We start from the raw sequence: 14,707 nt of genomic DNA on the forward strand, positions 1-14,707 counted from the left end.
GTAAATATTCAAAGAGGTCCATTTCCAACCTGTTCGCTTCAGTTTATCAGCCGGCTTATCAGCCACCAAATAGTATTTTTTTCTCACAACAAATCAGCCGTTTTAGCTTTTCAACCGGCTTATAAGTCCAGCCGAACACGTCTCTCCAAATAAAAACCGGTTCAGCCCCGTTATTGTTTGGGAATTACAGGTATCTTTTTGAAAGTTTTGAATATCATTTTTGCAGTTCTTTTTTTCGGAAATTTTAAGGTCCATTGAAAAATTTGGAACTCAAACTAAAAGATTTCGAAGCATTGAATTAAGTTACGGCATATTGACATGAAATGTACTGAATCTCTATTCGGAACTCGGAATAAAGTCCATATACATACACCAAATTTGATGTTTCCGGAGGAGGTCATTTTCCAGAGCATGGAGGAGTGAAAGCAAAGGGACAAGCAAAAGAAATGAGTTACTAATCCCAGCCGATTGATGACCCTATAAATCTAAATCGAATGGACAAAGACGCACCGATTACTTTTGTTGTTCAACATGGTCAGTGACAAAAAGTCACTTTGGCGTACTTTATGAAAATGTGCCCAACACGCAAGTAATTTTTTTAGCAACTTTATGTTTTCTTTTTTTTATTATGTCAAATAAGGCCAACCATGAATTGCCCATATAACAAACAAATTGCATGCTGAGAGATTTTTACAAGGTCAAATAAAGCTGGCCATGAATGATGCATCATGTAAAAAAAAATAATTGTGCACTCATTTGACGAGCATTTGATGAGTATGTAACGACCAGATTTTAACCTGATTTTTAGGAACATCAATTCAGGTTTGTTCGATTGACCTTTTACTTGGCCTAGTTTACGACCGTCCTTTGAGAAATTGCTGATAAGTAACCAAGAAAGTCTGCATGACTCTGAGGGGCCGGACACATGTACATGTATTATATTGGGTTATGGGGTGCATAATGAAAAAGTGGCATGTGACTCAAGCAACACTAAGAAATACCCTAGTGTTGGAAAATTTTATTGTTCCAGTTAACCCTAAGTCCACTCACCCATCGTCAATACCTAAAATCTTCAGGTTGTGCTGATGGTCTGGGACTTGCAGACACCAGACAAGTACACACCAGACAAGTATACAGTTGCGCTTTTCTTCGGGAACAAAGACACATACACAAAGGCCGGCCAATTTCTTACTCATCCATTGCATTGTGTTCATAAAAGAATCTAGCTAACGATGTAGTAGAAGTGTAGAAGATTACTAATTTTCAGTGGGGACGATCGAAGATGAGTAATATTGCGATAAAGATGTACTAATTCCTTATTTTTCTGAGACAATTTAGACGTACGCCAGGAATTCTTATGTTTTTGGGAACGGGAAAGTAACTTCAACAGCGTGTCGATAGTAGCATGCATGTTTTGAGCTTTCCTGCCCTCGGATGTTTTCTCAGTTTGTTTCTTTATCTTGCCTCCTATGGAATCATCAAGTTCCAGACTGCGTTGCCGTGCCTTGAACGATCCATGGTGCGAGGCTGCAGATGACACCGGAGATGCCTACGCTGTCTGCAGCCTGCTGAGGTGCGTGGGAACAGAGTCGCCGACCGACCGATCCTTGCTATGCTAGCAAGACAACGGGGGGAAAACGGCGAAGCAACAGCTGCCTGGGTGCATGCATGAACACAAACCCTGCTCGCTCATGGGCCGGTGTGAAGCTTCCAGGCAGAAGAAGCCCCCGCGTTCGCATGGCAGGAAGGCATATGACGAAGCGGACTCGCCGGGGGGAGGAGATATGCCGGTATATGCGGGGCGGGTGACTCGTATCCTACGCGGCGGAGACCGGGGACGCTAGCTACCCGGCGTTGGCAGTGTCGGACGGGACGGTGACACGGTCGCCTTCTTCTACCTCTGGTTTGGTTCGGCTCCTCGTAGGATAATGATATTGGGCGGTCTGCCCGAAGGAAAGGAAAAGGTGTCGTCTCTGCTATGTTTCTCTCCTCTTTTCTACGGAATCGGAGGCGGGGGGGGGGGGGGGGGGGGGGGGGGGGGGGGGGGGGGGGGGGATTTGGCTTTAGTGCATGCACTTCATTAGATCCACGCTAACGCCCCCCGTTGCGTTCATGTTTCGTAAGCATTGCGTGCTCTTTTGCTTCATCAGACGGGGGCAAGTGGCTTTTGCTGATCGGTGGGTGACTCTACTTTACGCGGTTCATCGATAGCGAAACGTTAATGTTGATTTCGTCAAGATATGACGGGGTATAGGATTTGCATGTGGGCACTGTGATTCAAAAAAAAAATAATACCGTTCACAATAGCCTTTCCGTAACATAATATTGTCAAACTTTTGGTCGCTCGAGCAATATCAAAAATCAGTTTAAGATGAAAATCATGATAACATTATTTATCTTTATTTTATTTTCTTACCTTGAAATTAAGAAAACACATTGGTTGTTTACAGGTACACCAATACACTTGCTATATTGCAACACAATGTTAACCTTTTTATTGTAGCGCATTTTATCATAGTGTTTTTCTTGAGTGGGGGGCGTGAGCCCCCTCATACACCACTCTACGTTCATTTTATTTGTTGGGGCTTCTGCCCATCATTATAGCTAGTCTACTGAGATTGGCCTCGAGCGAACTCCTCCACGCAAAGTTGTTCTCCCTTGTATTAACACTTTAGCAAAAGAACAAAAGAATAAGCTTTTGTCGTTGGCTACTTAGCTTCTTGATGCCAGAACAAAAATAGAATATGCTCAGACAATAGTGCCGCTGCTTCTTGGACATAGCTGGGAGAAAACCTTATTTAGAGTTGCATGCACTACATTTCAGACTTGATTGCAAAATGTTCAAATTCGAATGTAGTAAAGCACATAATAGTGATGCCGAGTTGTTGTAGTTTTAGTATGGCAAAATAGGCATCGTTGTCCCTAAACTTTGGTCCGAGAGTCAAGTTCATCCCTCAATTTTTAGATCGGCCAATCTAGTCCTTTAACTTTTGTTTTTGATCGAAATCGTCCTTATGCTGATTTGGTGCTCTATGTTAGCATGATTTGGTGCTCTATATTGGCATGAGACTGGTGCTAAAGGTCTTTTTGACCCTCGGCTCCTTTCCCTCCTCAAAACAAACATCGAGAATTTAGTAAATGGAAAATCAAACTATCTAATCACATATTTTTTTTAGTTGTAATCACACAAATATATGTAGGACGAGCACATGCCAAATACCACAAGATTTCTAATAAAATTGGAGAAAACCACATCAATTCCCCAGCCGCGGAGCCAGAATTGTGAGAAGATGAAATAGAACTCCAGCCGTGGGATTATACCTTCTCGATCGAGCAGGGCAAAAAAATGACAAGATTTACATATTACATGCCGTTAGATTTGTTGGCCACATTAAGCATATAGCTTAATTAGCAGTTAGTAGTGCTTCACGGTGCCGTTAGAAATTGGAAATTGAAGAGGGGAAGAGGGAGTCAAGGGCAAAAAAGACTTTTAATAGTAATCTCATGCCACCGTGGAGCACTATATCAACACAAGGACGAGTTTGACCTAAAAATAAAAGTTGAGGGACTAGATTGGCCAATCTGTAAGTTAGGGGCGAAATTAATCCTCGAAGCAAAGTTGAAGAACTAAAATGCCTATTTTACCTTTTAGTATCAAGGGATTATTTCTTTGAGCTAAAAGATGAATGTGTTGTGCAGTTGTGCCCATGCTAGTGGATCCAAAACAAATATAGTGTGTGTGTCGGGGGAGGGGGTTTGAGCCTGTAGGATATAGGATACTAGAGAGGGGTGAATAGACGATTTCAACTAAAATCACAACACTAAACAAATTTAATTAGTAACATAAGAGAAATTCTATTTTTACTCTTCCTAGAACTAGGTGAGGGTTTGCAACCTAGGGTGACAAGATACAGTTCAATCTCTATTAATGTAATGAACAATATCAATCTCTTCATCATCTCCACCACTTTCTTCCATCTCCTTATCACTATCATCACCTGCCACTGGAGATTCAACCTCTCACTCACTTGGATTCGGATTATAATCAGCACCATTAGGATCATCATCATTCTTTCTTGCCCTCTTTGAATTACTTTCCACTTTGGGCTTACGAGCGAAAGTCTTGACAACCCGACGAAGTGCATCTCTGTCATAAACATGTCACAGGTATAAGCAATAATTGAATCAAATAGATAAGTGAACCTCCAAGTGCTATTGTTAAAGCTACAGGCATTGGTTACCAATGGACCGTCCGCCAAAGAGGGACGGACCGTCCGTCGCTTACTGTGCGGCCGCGAACACCAATAGTAGCTTCCCAAAATCAAGCCTATGAATCTTGAGTTTTAGACCAAATTTACCAACTAAATTTTGAACATTTAATCTCCTCAACACTAGTAAACCATTCCACCAACCAATTTCATGAATCCATGGACGAATCTTAGATCACATCGTGAAACCCTAACCTCATTCAAACTTGAAATTCAAAGAAACCAATAAATGATTCAAAGAAATACCGAGTGTTGTACATACATCTATGGGCCCACCAGAAGGTTTGGACAGTCCTAGATATGGAGCGGGACACCGAAACGCATCTGACCTGGAGACCATGGCGCAGGATGGCGTAGTCTATGTGGAAAGACAGGAACTAGTTGAGGATTAGGAAAGTACTCGTTGTAATAAGAGTAGAACTCCTCTAGTCGTATCCGACGAGTATTCTTGTAACCAACCAACCTGTAACCCTACCCCCGGCAATATAAGGTGAGGCATGGATCCCCTCCAAAGCAATTCAATCCAACCAACACACAAGACGTAGGGTATTACGCAATCTAGCGGTCTGAACCTGTCTAAATCGTGTATCTGCGTTTACCTTTGAGCTCTTGATCTCGACGAGGCCTACTAACCAAAACACTACCTTGGACACCCCCTCGGTAGGTTGCTAAGTCTAAATACTAACAAGATGTGCTAGCTCAAACTACAAATATTTATCAAATTTATGGTGATGATGCTCCTATCTTTGCCATTTCTTTTTTTCTAACAATGTGAGAAAGAAGAGAAGGTTCAAGTTCAAGAGAATTGATGGTTATTTGGAAGTAATTTCCATAAGGTGAATAAAAGTGCTTGGAATAATTATGTGTATCTGCCGTTTCATAAAAGGGCTAAACAATTAGGCTATAATCTGATCACATGGTCAGAAAAGAATAAACCTTCTCTCAATAATTAGCTCAAAGATATACAAAATAACATCGCTAATCTTCAGCCTCTTCCCCCTAGCAGCCAAAACCATGCCTTGGAATATGCTTTATCTAAGGCTCCGTTTGGATACCACCTGCTAAAATTTAGCACTTGTCATATTGGATGTTTGGATGCTAATTAGAAATATTAAACATAGGCTAATTATAAAAGTAATTGCACAGATGGAGTCTAATTTGCAAGATGAATCTATTAAGCCTAATTAGTCCATGATTTGACAATGTGGTGCTACAGTAACCATTTGCTAATGATGAATTAATTAGGCTTGATAGATTCATCTCGCGAATTAGCACAGGGTTCTGGAATTAGTTTTATAATTATCTCATGTTTAGTCCTCCTAATTAGCATCCGAACATTCGATGTGACACTGCTAAAGTTTAGCGCCTAGTATCCAAACACCTCCTAACAAACATGCTAATGTTCAGACTATGTCACTATGATTATGGGACTTGCTAAGGTACTCATGAGGTGACCGTAGACTTCCTATTTATATAGATCTGGTTGGTTATTACCTCCTAGGAGGTAATAGAATGAATTTATATTTATATAATTTTTATTTTAAAAATAGAAAAATAGGTAAAATATCTTCTATATAGATACCTTTTATGATACCATTAGATATAATATAGATATAATATGCAACCTGACATGGTAATATCTTGCTATTTTGTTAACTTTCTATATTATCGGTGGGCTAAGAGAGATGAGGCGCCGCTTTTATCGACTCGTGTATACCGCGTGTATACGCATTTTGGAAATGGTTCTCACGAGTATGCAGACATGCACATAATCTTATCTTATTTCGTACACGTTCAGGCCATAAGCCGGTCGTAAGCTCAGATGGTCAATCAGTAAATTCTGATGGAGAGCTTACTGCTTGTTTCATTAACCACTTTGCAGGCTTGCAGGGTTATTTTCCTCCTCGAACTAGAATGAATAACTCATGCTGCGTCTCAGAGGAAGTAATTCAACGTGATAACCTCCTTTCAGTTCCTCCAAGAGGAGGCTCGCCGGCGCGGGCCTCGCGCCGGAAGCCGGCGGGCCTTCACCTCGACGTCGGCGCTCGAGGCCCGGCACGGCGCTCCAGACGGGTTGTGCCGAGTGCTCTACGGTAGGCAGGGCGAACTGGGTGAGCTGCTTTTGTAGAGGCCGTCTCAGACGAGGCGCCAGCGCCGCCGTGTTCAACCGCGGCAAGTTGCCGCTGTTGTAGGGTTGTGACGTCATGTCCGACTTCGACACGGACTGCAGTTTGTCACTACTTTCTTTGCAAACCAGTGATTATAAGGTCTGTTTGAGCTTCCTGATAAACAAACAACAAACTTCTCATTCTCATGTAGCTTTTAAAAAGTCAGAAACTTGTAAATTTATATGGAAATCTGAAAAGCTCAGTTTTCTAAATTTTTCGTAACTTTTTGAGCTAGAAAGCTAAATACATCAGTTGGTTTTTCATTAAAAAACCAGCAGCAACTTTTTCAAAAAATTTCAAAAAGCCCTAAATCTACCGAGGCATAGAACTGGACAAAACTGCAAAAACAAATTTGCCTAGAAAATATACAGTTCGGCGACCATTGCATAGATATGGCATTGCCAAATTATCCACAAGATCCAGAGAATTCTGCCTTTAAAACTCGCTGTATGTACCACTAGCAAAATTGGTAAAAACAATTTTAACCGCAGTACGCAATATGCTGCACCGATATCTCAGGGAAAAATTACAATGCCACATGTACACCCACCGGACGCCTCATAATGAAAACGCCCAAACAACAGTTTAGTTCTGGTTTTCCATGTTAGTGATAAATCTCACGGTGAATGGCTACAGGACCTTGCCGGTCAATGCTTCAAGATTGGCTCCCGGACTGCGATTCTGATTGCAACCTCTGCCGAAATTGCTCGAGCAGAAGTCTCAGGTAGTCCTAAGAAAAGCAGCAAGTTAGGGGGTCAGGTCATTATCCGGGCTAACATCAGAAAGAAAATGGCATGATAATGCAATTGGAACAGAGCAGAACGCATACATTGGTGAGCTCTGGATCACTGGCAAGCTCTTCGAGCATGCTCTGAATGCTGTCATCTTCACCATAAGCCTGAGCAGCAGTCTCAAGGACAGCGCTGAAGATATTCTCTGGAGATTCATGTTGCTCAATGCTTTGACGAGCTTGATGGAGATCAATCTGACCATGGAATACAAAAGTTAGATGTTTCAGACACAAGATCAAAGCATTCCACACTAGCTGCAGTAAAAAAAAAGTAATGCAAATAAAAGCTATTCTTTACGCAGCACTCAACAGAATGGCTTACCTGAGAGCTGCTGCTGTTTAACATATTTCCTCCTGCAGTGTCACTTGACCGAGTCTGTGATCTAGATTGCCCATTATTAGCACCAACAGGTTGGGCCCCTGCTCCACCAAGAACTTGGGATACAACAGGCATCATTTGCTGCAACATTCTAGACAAATCCATGCCACCTTGCCCCCTGCCTGAACCAAACATGGCCCCAAGGTCTCGCTCATCCACATTCTGCACAATATTGCTTATAGTATCTACAACAGCAGGGCTCTGCAATCCTTCCATCACGCTCCTCAAGTCAGCACTTGAACCCCCTGCTTGCGTTGCGACATTTGACAACAGATTGCCAAAAACTGGGTTGTTGAGCATACCAGATATCATGCTGCCAATATCAGGTTGTCCTTCACCACCCTGTCTTCTTGGAGGAACTCCAGTAGGCTGTGGTCTCGAGGATGGAGGGCCAGAGGTGGGGGCATTGCGTTGGCTTGGGTTAGTATTTTGTGAAGCAAAACTTTGCAGAAACTGCTGGGCCACCGAAACAGCATCTTGGTTTTGGCTGACTGAAGATGAATCCCTACCAGGATCAGTTGTGCTCCCAGATGGCTTTGCCGCTCTGCTCCGTCTCTGCAAGTGTAGTTGAAAGAAGCAATTAAACAAAGGCAAAACACAACTCCAAACATGTGACTTGTGGATATAATCAACATCAAAATCAAAACTGAATAATAGAATCCCAACAGGCTAAAGCACTTAATAGACTCAATTAATACCTTTGGAATCAGACCTCCACCAAGACCTACTGGTTCAGAGCTGCCACTTGCAGAAGGCTCAAGGGCTTGTGAACCCAGTCCATCCGAGGATTTGTTCTTCAGCGCAGATTTTTCTGCTGATGTGCTCGAAGGAGCATCATGAGTACAGGTGGATGCAGGGTCTCCTGATAAGTTGGCTGTATCTGCACTGGTATCTTCCGATTGTGGATGCTGTTGTATACTGTCAAGACTTGGAACATTTACAGCATTCATGTCTTGAGATGACAAAGTGGAACCACAAGTACCTAGCAACACGAATTGTGAATATCAGTAAGATGTCAAGACATGGTTCAGTCACATGAGATTGCACTTTCTCAATGGAGTTTGTCCATGATTCTAACCTGAGGGATCATTCTGCTGTGGTGTAGTAGTTGGTGTTGAAGAACTCAGCACACCAGCTCTGCTGTCTGTAGTCAGGTGAAATCCCTGGTCTGCTGCACTTTGTACAGATGAAGAAACCTGACCAGGTGCATTGACAGCCAATGAAACCTGACCAGGTGCATTGGCAGCCAATGCATTGGCTACCAATGCATTTATCTGTGCCACTAAAGGGTGAGCACCAGCAACACCGCCTACAGAAGCTTGTGAAACAGCAGATGTTGCATTTGGTTGGGCTCCCACTGCTGTCTGAGAACCTTGAGAGGAGGTTGACTGATTAGGCACGGCAACTTGACCTCTCACTTGAACAGGAAGGACAACATTTAGGACATGGTTTGGAGCCTCAGCTGAGGACCGCGCTGGAATAGCTGCAACTACTGTTCTGGTTGGTAATCCACGTGTTGCAGCTGGGTGACCTGGTGGGTTACCTCCTTGAGTTCTTGCTGCATCTTGGCGGTTCCCATTGATAGCCCCTCCAGAAGTGGTGGTCATACCAGCAGATGAACCACTTGTTGCAGATGCACCTAATTTAGGGGATGAGAAAGAAGAAATAATTAGAGGAAGCCAACTAGACACAGAATCGTGGAAGCGTCAAGATTCCAATAGCAACGATATATAAATTGCCATGTGCGAAAATGAACACCAGGATATTCCAGAAGAAATTCATGGACAGAGTATTGATATACAAATGACATTAATGACGCTCGTCAAATCTGAAAGATACCACACCCAACACTAATGTGAACTTCAAATATACATAGTATTATACACTGCTGTGCAATTCATGCCAGCACATTGGTCATAAAGTTACAAGGTAAATCCAATTCATAATATTACGATATCAATTATGACATGTTAAATACCTATCATCTCAAACAAATTAAGAATAACTGCATAACATAATTGATAAATACATAACAACAGTTCTTTAATGCTGTAAAGAGGCAAATCCATTTTTTATAAACACAACTTACGCTTATCTTACAATCCAATACAGAAATAATTAGTTCAGAGGACAAAGTTTGTGGCAGCTTCCTCAGCTCAAGACCCTAAAAGGAGTGAAGCGAAATAATAGATGAAATGTGACCTTACCGCTACTTTGGACATTAATATTTCGAAAAGGATCTCCAAAACCAGATGATCGAGAAGTATCAACAATACCAAAAGCACCAGAAACTGGTATGTTCGAAACTCCAAAAGGAGGAGTATTTTGAAATGATGGCTGCACAAAGAGAGAAAAAGTGTTGCTGTGATTAGAATGCCATATGATCATCAAAATTAGCATGTAAAGGTGTAATAATTATCACCTGAACCATGATTGGATTTGGTCCTGTGGAGTTTATATAAACTGCAGGGCCAGAATTTACAAAAGCTTGAGACTGCAAAATTAACAAAATTTCAAAATGGTGAAAACATACACAAAATAAGTTACATAACATGAAGGAATAAACACATTGTGCATACAGGAGATTGCCCTGTGCGAAGCATCATCATTGTCCGACCAAGCTCAAAAAACATGGCACCCAAATGTTGCATTGCAACTCCCAGCTGAACTGATTCAGTTTGGATCTCGCGACGAATAGATGCATCCCCAGTGCCACCATCTTGCCGAATACGTTGTGCAATGTGCTGAATCAGAATATTAGGTATATTAATATTGTCATGGACTAGTTTGCATCTATCATTCAAGACTAACTCAAAAATCAACTTAAAGATATCCAAAGAAAAGTTTGCATCTATGAGTCCTGAAGTCCATCAGGTATCTTTCAGATACATAGATAGTATTTTAAAATGTGCTAAAGACTAAAATATGCAACTCAACAGCACCTTTGCATTGAAAAAGGAACAAAGCCAACATGGTCAAAAAAAGGTTTAGGCCTAATCAGAAAATCATGCAGACATTAAACAACGAATAGTGAACTGAGTTTATGTCGAAAAAGTTGCTTTGGGCTTGATAATTTAACCTTGAAGCCAGGAGATAGTTTATGCCCTGTTTAAGGGTGGTCAAGACTAGTCCTTCAGTTTATCTAGATTTTTTACAGAATTGCACAAAAAATGACAACAACCCACAAAGATTTGAAAATTATATTAAATGTCATAACCAGGGAGGCAAACATTCTAGATGAACAATATATTAACATCAAAGAGTCAGAGGTAAATCATTTGTTGATTGATTAACATTGCAAGGTTAAAGGTACAGAACATAGCCACAGATGAGAGATGACATACAGAAAGAGAAGAAGCTGCACTGCCACTAAGAAGTTGTTGGGCTCTCTCAATAACTGAAGCCAAAACCTCAGGACTTGGAAATCTTGGGTTGACATTGGCATCATCTGCCATTGGTTGTTGTTGGCCTTCTGAATCCCTGGATGGTGGAGTACCTTCATTTAGAGCAAACAAAATAAATATCAAATATTTGATGACAAGCAATGAGCAACTGTAAGAAAAATATGTGGCACCATTATTCTGTAATACTCGGTCCACGCGTTCCATGTACTCCGAAAGAGTTGTCAGAGAATCTGGAATAACCTGTTGCCAATACCATTGGTTGAAGTCCACGCAATGCTATACAAACTGAAATACAGGAGGAAGTGCAAGGAAGCACAAAATATCTACCATGTTGCGAGGTATTCCTCCTGGTTGAAGTTGTGTTACATGAATTTGATGATTCATAACTGAGAACCCTGGTTGTGCTGGGTTTACTGGCTGAGTTCTTCCAGGGACATTATTTGCCCCTTCTGGTGCAGTCGTCAAAGGAACCTGATAAAGTAGCCATAAAATAATTAAATTATGAGATGTGTCAGGTACCCCCATTAGATCTAGAGAAGAACTGCCTTGTTACCGAAAATGCCGCGTTGGTGACACCACCAGACATTGCAACGCCTAAGGAACCAAGAAGATCTCGAACACTCTGCAAATAGTAGAAGAATTAGATGGCATCGTACCATTTGACAAGTCGAGTAATTGGTATACTTTGGCAATATGCAAAATGCTAGGGCAAAGCATAAACCCTAGTCATGTCATCTATCATCCCATCAGAATGCAAAGCCTCTATATAGTTTGTTAAAAGAGAATTAATAAAAAGGAATTAGAAAGGTACAGTTCTAGCCAAGAGCCAATCAAATCAGGTAATTTCATGGACAAACACAAAAATGAGAGAAGCATACCCTGGAAATATCATCCAACAATCCTCCATTTCCAGCAACATTTACTGCACAAGAAGAAAGAGAAGTGTAAAATCTTATATCAGGCCCATGTCCAGCATCTTATTGTAGTTAAGCACTGACGGGGATCAATTAGATTCAGCACCAACCTAAGCACTCAATATTTAACACTACTTAACATAACTAGCAAAATTTTGCAGCCCTTACAGCGAATGAGTATAGTCTATTTATAATTTTTGATGATAGCTATGCTGCTATGCAGAATAAGGTAAACTTATATCATGGAAGCATATCCAAATACTTGGTGGTTCAGTATTGATGATGCAGCTGACATAGCAACTGCAGGTCTGACTTACCATTGGTGTGTGTATTTCCTTCAGAAGCCCCAGAAGAACTCTGGCCCTCAGCTGCACGCCGAGCGACCAGATGCAATGTAAATCCATCTTCCAAATCTTGTTGTTGTCAAGGATACAGGTGACAGAATTTGGATGGAGAGAAATAAACACATAGGAAGGTAAATGATCCAACAAAGCATTTGAAAAGCAAACAAGTAGGAAAATGAAAAAAAAAGTTTAAACAAATCAAAACTTTCAGCAGAAATTTATATTAGGGAAAGTTCCTTTACGAAATGACAAATCCAACCACCAATTGATTAAAGCCAATAATCTACCACAGTCTCTGCATAGTATCAAGCATTCTGCATAGGGTTGCATGTATTTTCAACTCTGCGTAGGGTTGCATATATTTCAGCTGAGAATGCACTTGATATGGCATTAAATAACCTATTAACCAACTTACAAGCAAATATTCTGATTCTGCAAGTCAGCAAATCACCCCAACCTTACAGTTCAGAAAATATGTCATTAATAAACGATATTAGTGGAAGAAGAAGGTAATAAGGAAACCGACAGTCAATATGGTTTACAAAGTACAAGTCATCAAAATGATAAGGCGGACGGAAAAGCAGATGGTTAAGTGTACACTTAATAGCGTTGACGCAAGATGCACAAACAGAAAGGATACGGTATTCTGATAGGAGGTGATCATCCTTCAAGACTCTTCCCCTAAAAATCAACCGCTGCTGATCGAGAGGAACCCCAGTTGCATCAACTATCTTCTCTTTTAGGACCAAAACAGGCACCTAAAATTGTGGAGATTAGTTCTTCCCGAAATATCTGCACTCCTTTAATTAAGAAAAAAGAATAATTTGCACTCCTAACGCTAACTACATGAACAAATCAACACAAGAGGCATGGCTCATCACTCCACAACAGTTCAAACAGACAGACGATAGACGCACACCAAAATGTCAACAATGCAGGAGAATGCTCACATTCTTGTTCACGCGAAGCTTGTGGACTTGCGAATCCAGGGTCTTGATGTTGATCTCAATGGTAGACTCCGGATCATCAGCTGGCTTCGCCGTCGAACTGCTGGCCCCATGGGGATTATCATCAGCCATCCTGCACAGCAGGAACGATGGGTACACGGATCAGGAGCTAGAAAACCCACAAACAGCTCAAATGCTAGGCGTCCCTTGGAGAAAGGGCAAACTTTTCGCTAGGTTTCTGGTTCCTCCCACGCTCCAAACCCCTCCCTGCTGCGTGTGACCCCCGCTCCAAACCCCACCTAGATGTATCTGGAGCGCCGATGCAGAAGCAGAGCGACCCGATCGCGCCACGGGTGAGCGGGATAGAGAAGATTATCAGGGCACCCCCGCTGCAGAAAACACAAAACCTAACCCAAGAGGACGCGAGATTTGGATTCAGCCGCCCACGGACGCAGCGAAGTAGCGCGGCACCCTAGAACAAGCACGAGCTCTAGTCTCCTACAGCAGCCGGTCCGAGCAAGGTAGGGAAACTCACCGAGGGGTCGATCCGAGTCCGGATGGGGGCGATGGAGCGGCGGCGGCAGGGCGGGGAGGGACACGACTCGTCTCGCCGGGGAGAGGACTTGGGCGGAGAGACGAGAGGGAGACTGGGCTGCGACTTGTGAGGGCGGAGAGGGAAGGGAGTCAGCTAGAGGAAGGTATTTGGGGAGCGTGTGTGGGCACTTCTGGAAACTTCCACCTCGACGGCTGATTTGGTTTTCGGGGAGCGGAGACGACGGCGGCGATACTTGCCTTGGTGGGCGCTCTCAGTTCATCAGATAGGAGGCGAGAGTCTCGCAAGTCACGAGAATTAAGAGAATTTTTTGTGCTTTTTTTCTTTTATACCTTGTTTCCATTGTAATCAGTTATGCATATCATCCTTCCACAAATTATATTGACGTTTTTTAAATATTGAATTTTTCTTTCGGTTTGTATCTAATGGCTCGTCAACTTTTTCCCGCCAATTTTTTCTTACGTGCCCAACCACCCTCACCCGCTACTGCCAAAATTTTAGTTAGTATGCGTGTGATGACACTCTTTAATAACTAGCAAATTGGAGGGCCACATAATTGAAACGCACGAGGAAGCGACATGTTCGCACGTCCTCCTAGCGCAAGTTGTCTTCTAGCCCTCCTCTGAACTCCTCACAAGTTTCAAATCCTCCATCATATCCACTCCATCCCAACCAAAAGGTGGGTCACGGATTCCGGTGGCAGGCTCTCACAATCAAATAAGAAGGGTTAAGAGTTAGAGTTTCAAGATAGTGGACTGGGTTGGAGCATCAGCAATGTTTGAATCAGGGAGAAGTAGCCATCTTAAAGAGATGGTTGCTAGCAGCGGTGGACCATCGGAGGTAGTGAATTGAGGGCGGCGAGGCAATATAAGAAGGTGTCGTGCGATAGAGTGGTGTTGGACAATCAGTTTGTGAGGTTGGTTGGTTGGGACAAGCAACC

At 42.3% G+C, this 14,707-nt stretch overlaps 1 protein-coding gene across 1 annotated transcript; it reads right to left on the reverse strand.

Annotated features, from left to right (window-relative positions):
• Nucleotides 1–6,787: 6,787 nt before the first annotated feature.
• On the reverse strand, nucleotides 6,788–13,998 carry LOC117860955 (uncharacterized). The gene is made up of 17 exons (XM_034744396.2): nucleotides 13,750–13,998; nucleotides 13,218–13,347; nucleotides 12,908–13,025; nucleotides 12,241–12,336; nucleotides 11,888–11,931; nucleotides 11,563–11,631; nucleotides 11,337–11,480; nucleotides 11,180–11,249; nucleotides 10,950–11,101; nucleotides 10,185–10,349; nucleotides 10,028–10,099; nucleotides 9,813–9,942; nucleotides 8,684–9,244; nucleotides 8,304–8,587; nucleotides 7,549–8,160; nucleotides 7,266–7,421; nucleotides 6,788–7,166 (listed from the first exon to the last, which is right to left on the reverse strand). The coding sequence occupies exons 2-17, from the start codon at nucleotides 13,344–13,346 to the stop codon at nucleotides 7,092–7,094; spliced, it is 2,877 nt and encodes a 958-aa protein (XP_034600287.1). The 5' UTR covers nucleotide 13,347; nucleotides 13,750–13,998; the 3' UTR covers nucleotides 6,788–7,091.
• Between the last annotated feature and the right edge of the window lie 709 nt (nucleotides 13,999–14,707).

This window comes from Setaria viridis, chromosome 6, assembly GCF_005286985.2.
Source record: "Setaria viridis chromosome 6, Setaria_viridis_v4.0, whole genome shotgun sequence".
Lineage (NCBI taxonomy): Eukaryota > Viridiplantae > Streptophyta > Magnoliopsida > Poales > Poaceae > Setaria > Setaria viridis.

Excerpts from the sequence above, each read along its gene's own strand:
- LOC117860955 (XM_034744396.2), bottom strand. The coding sequence starts at position 13,346 with ATGGCTGATGATAATCCCCATGGGGCCAGCAGTTCGACGGCGAAGCCA. Across the intron at positions 10,100-10,184 it reads TTCGCACAGGGCAATCTCCT|TCTCAAGCTTTTGTAAATTC; the intron begins GTATGCACAATG and ends TTAATTTTGCAG. Across the intron at positions 8,588-8,683 it reads ACAGCAGAATGATCCCTCAG|GTACTTGTGGTTCCACTTTG; the intron begins GTTAGAATCATG and ends TCGTGTTGCTAG.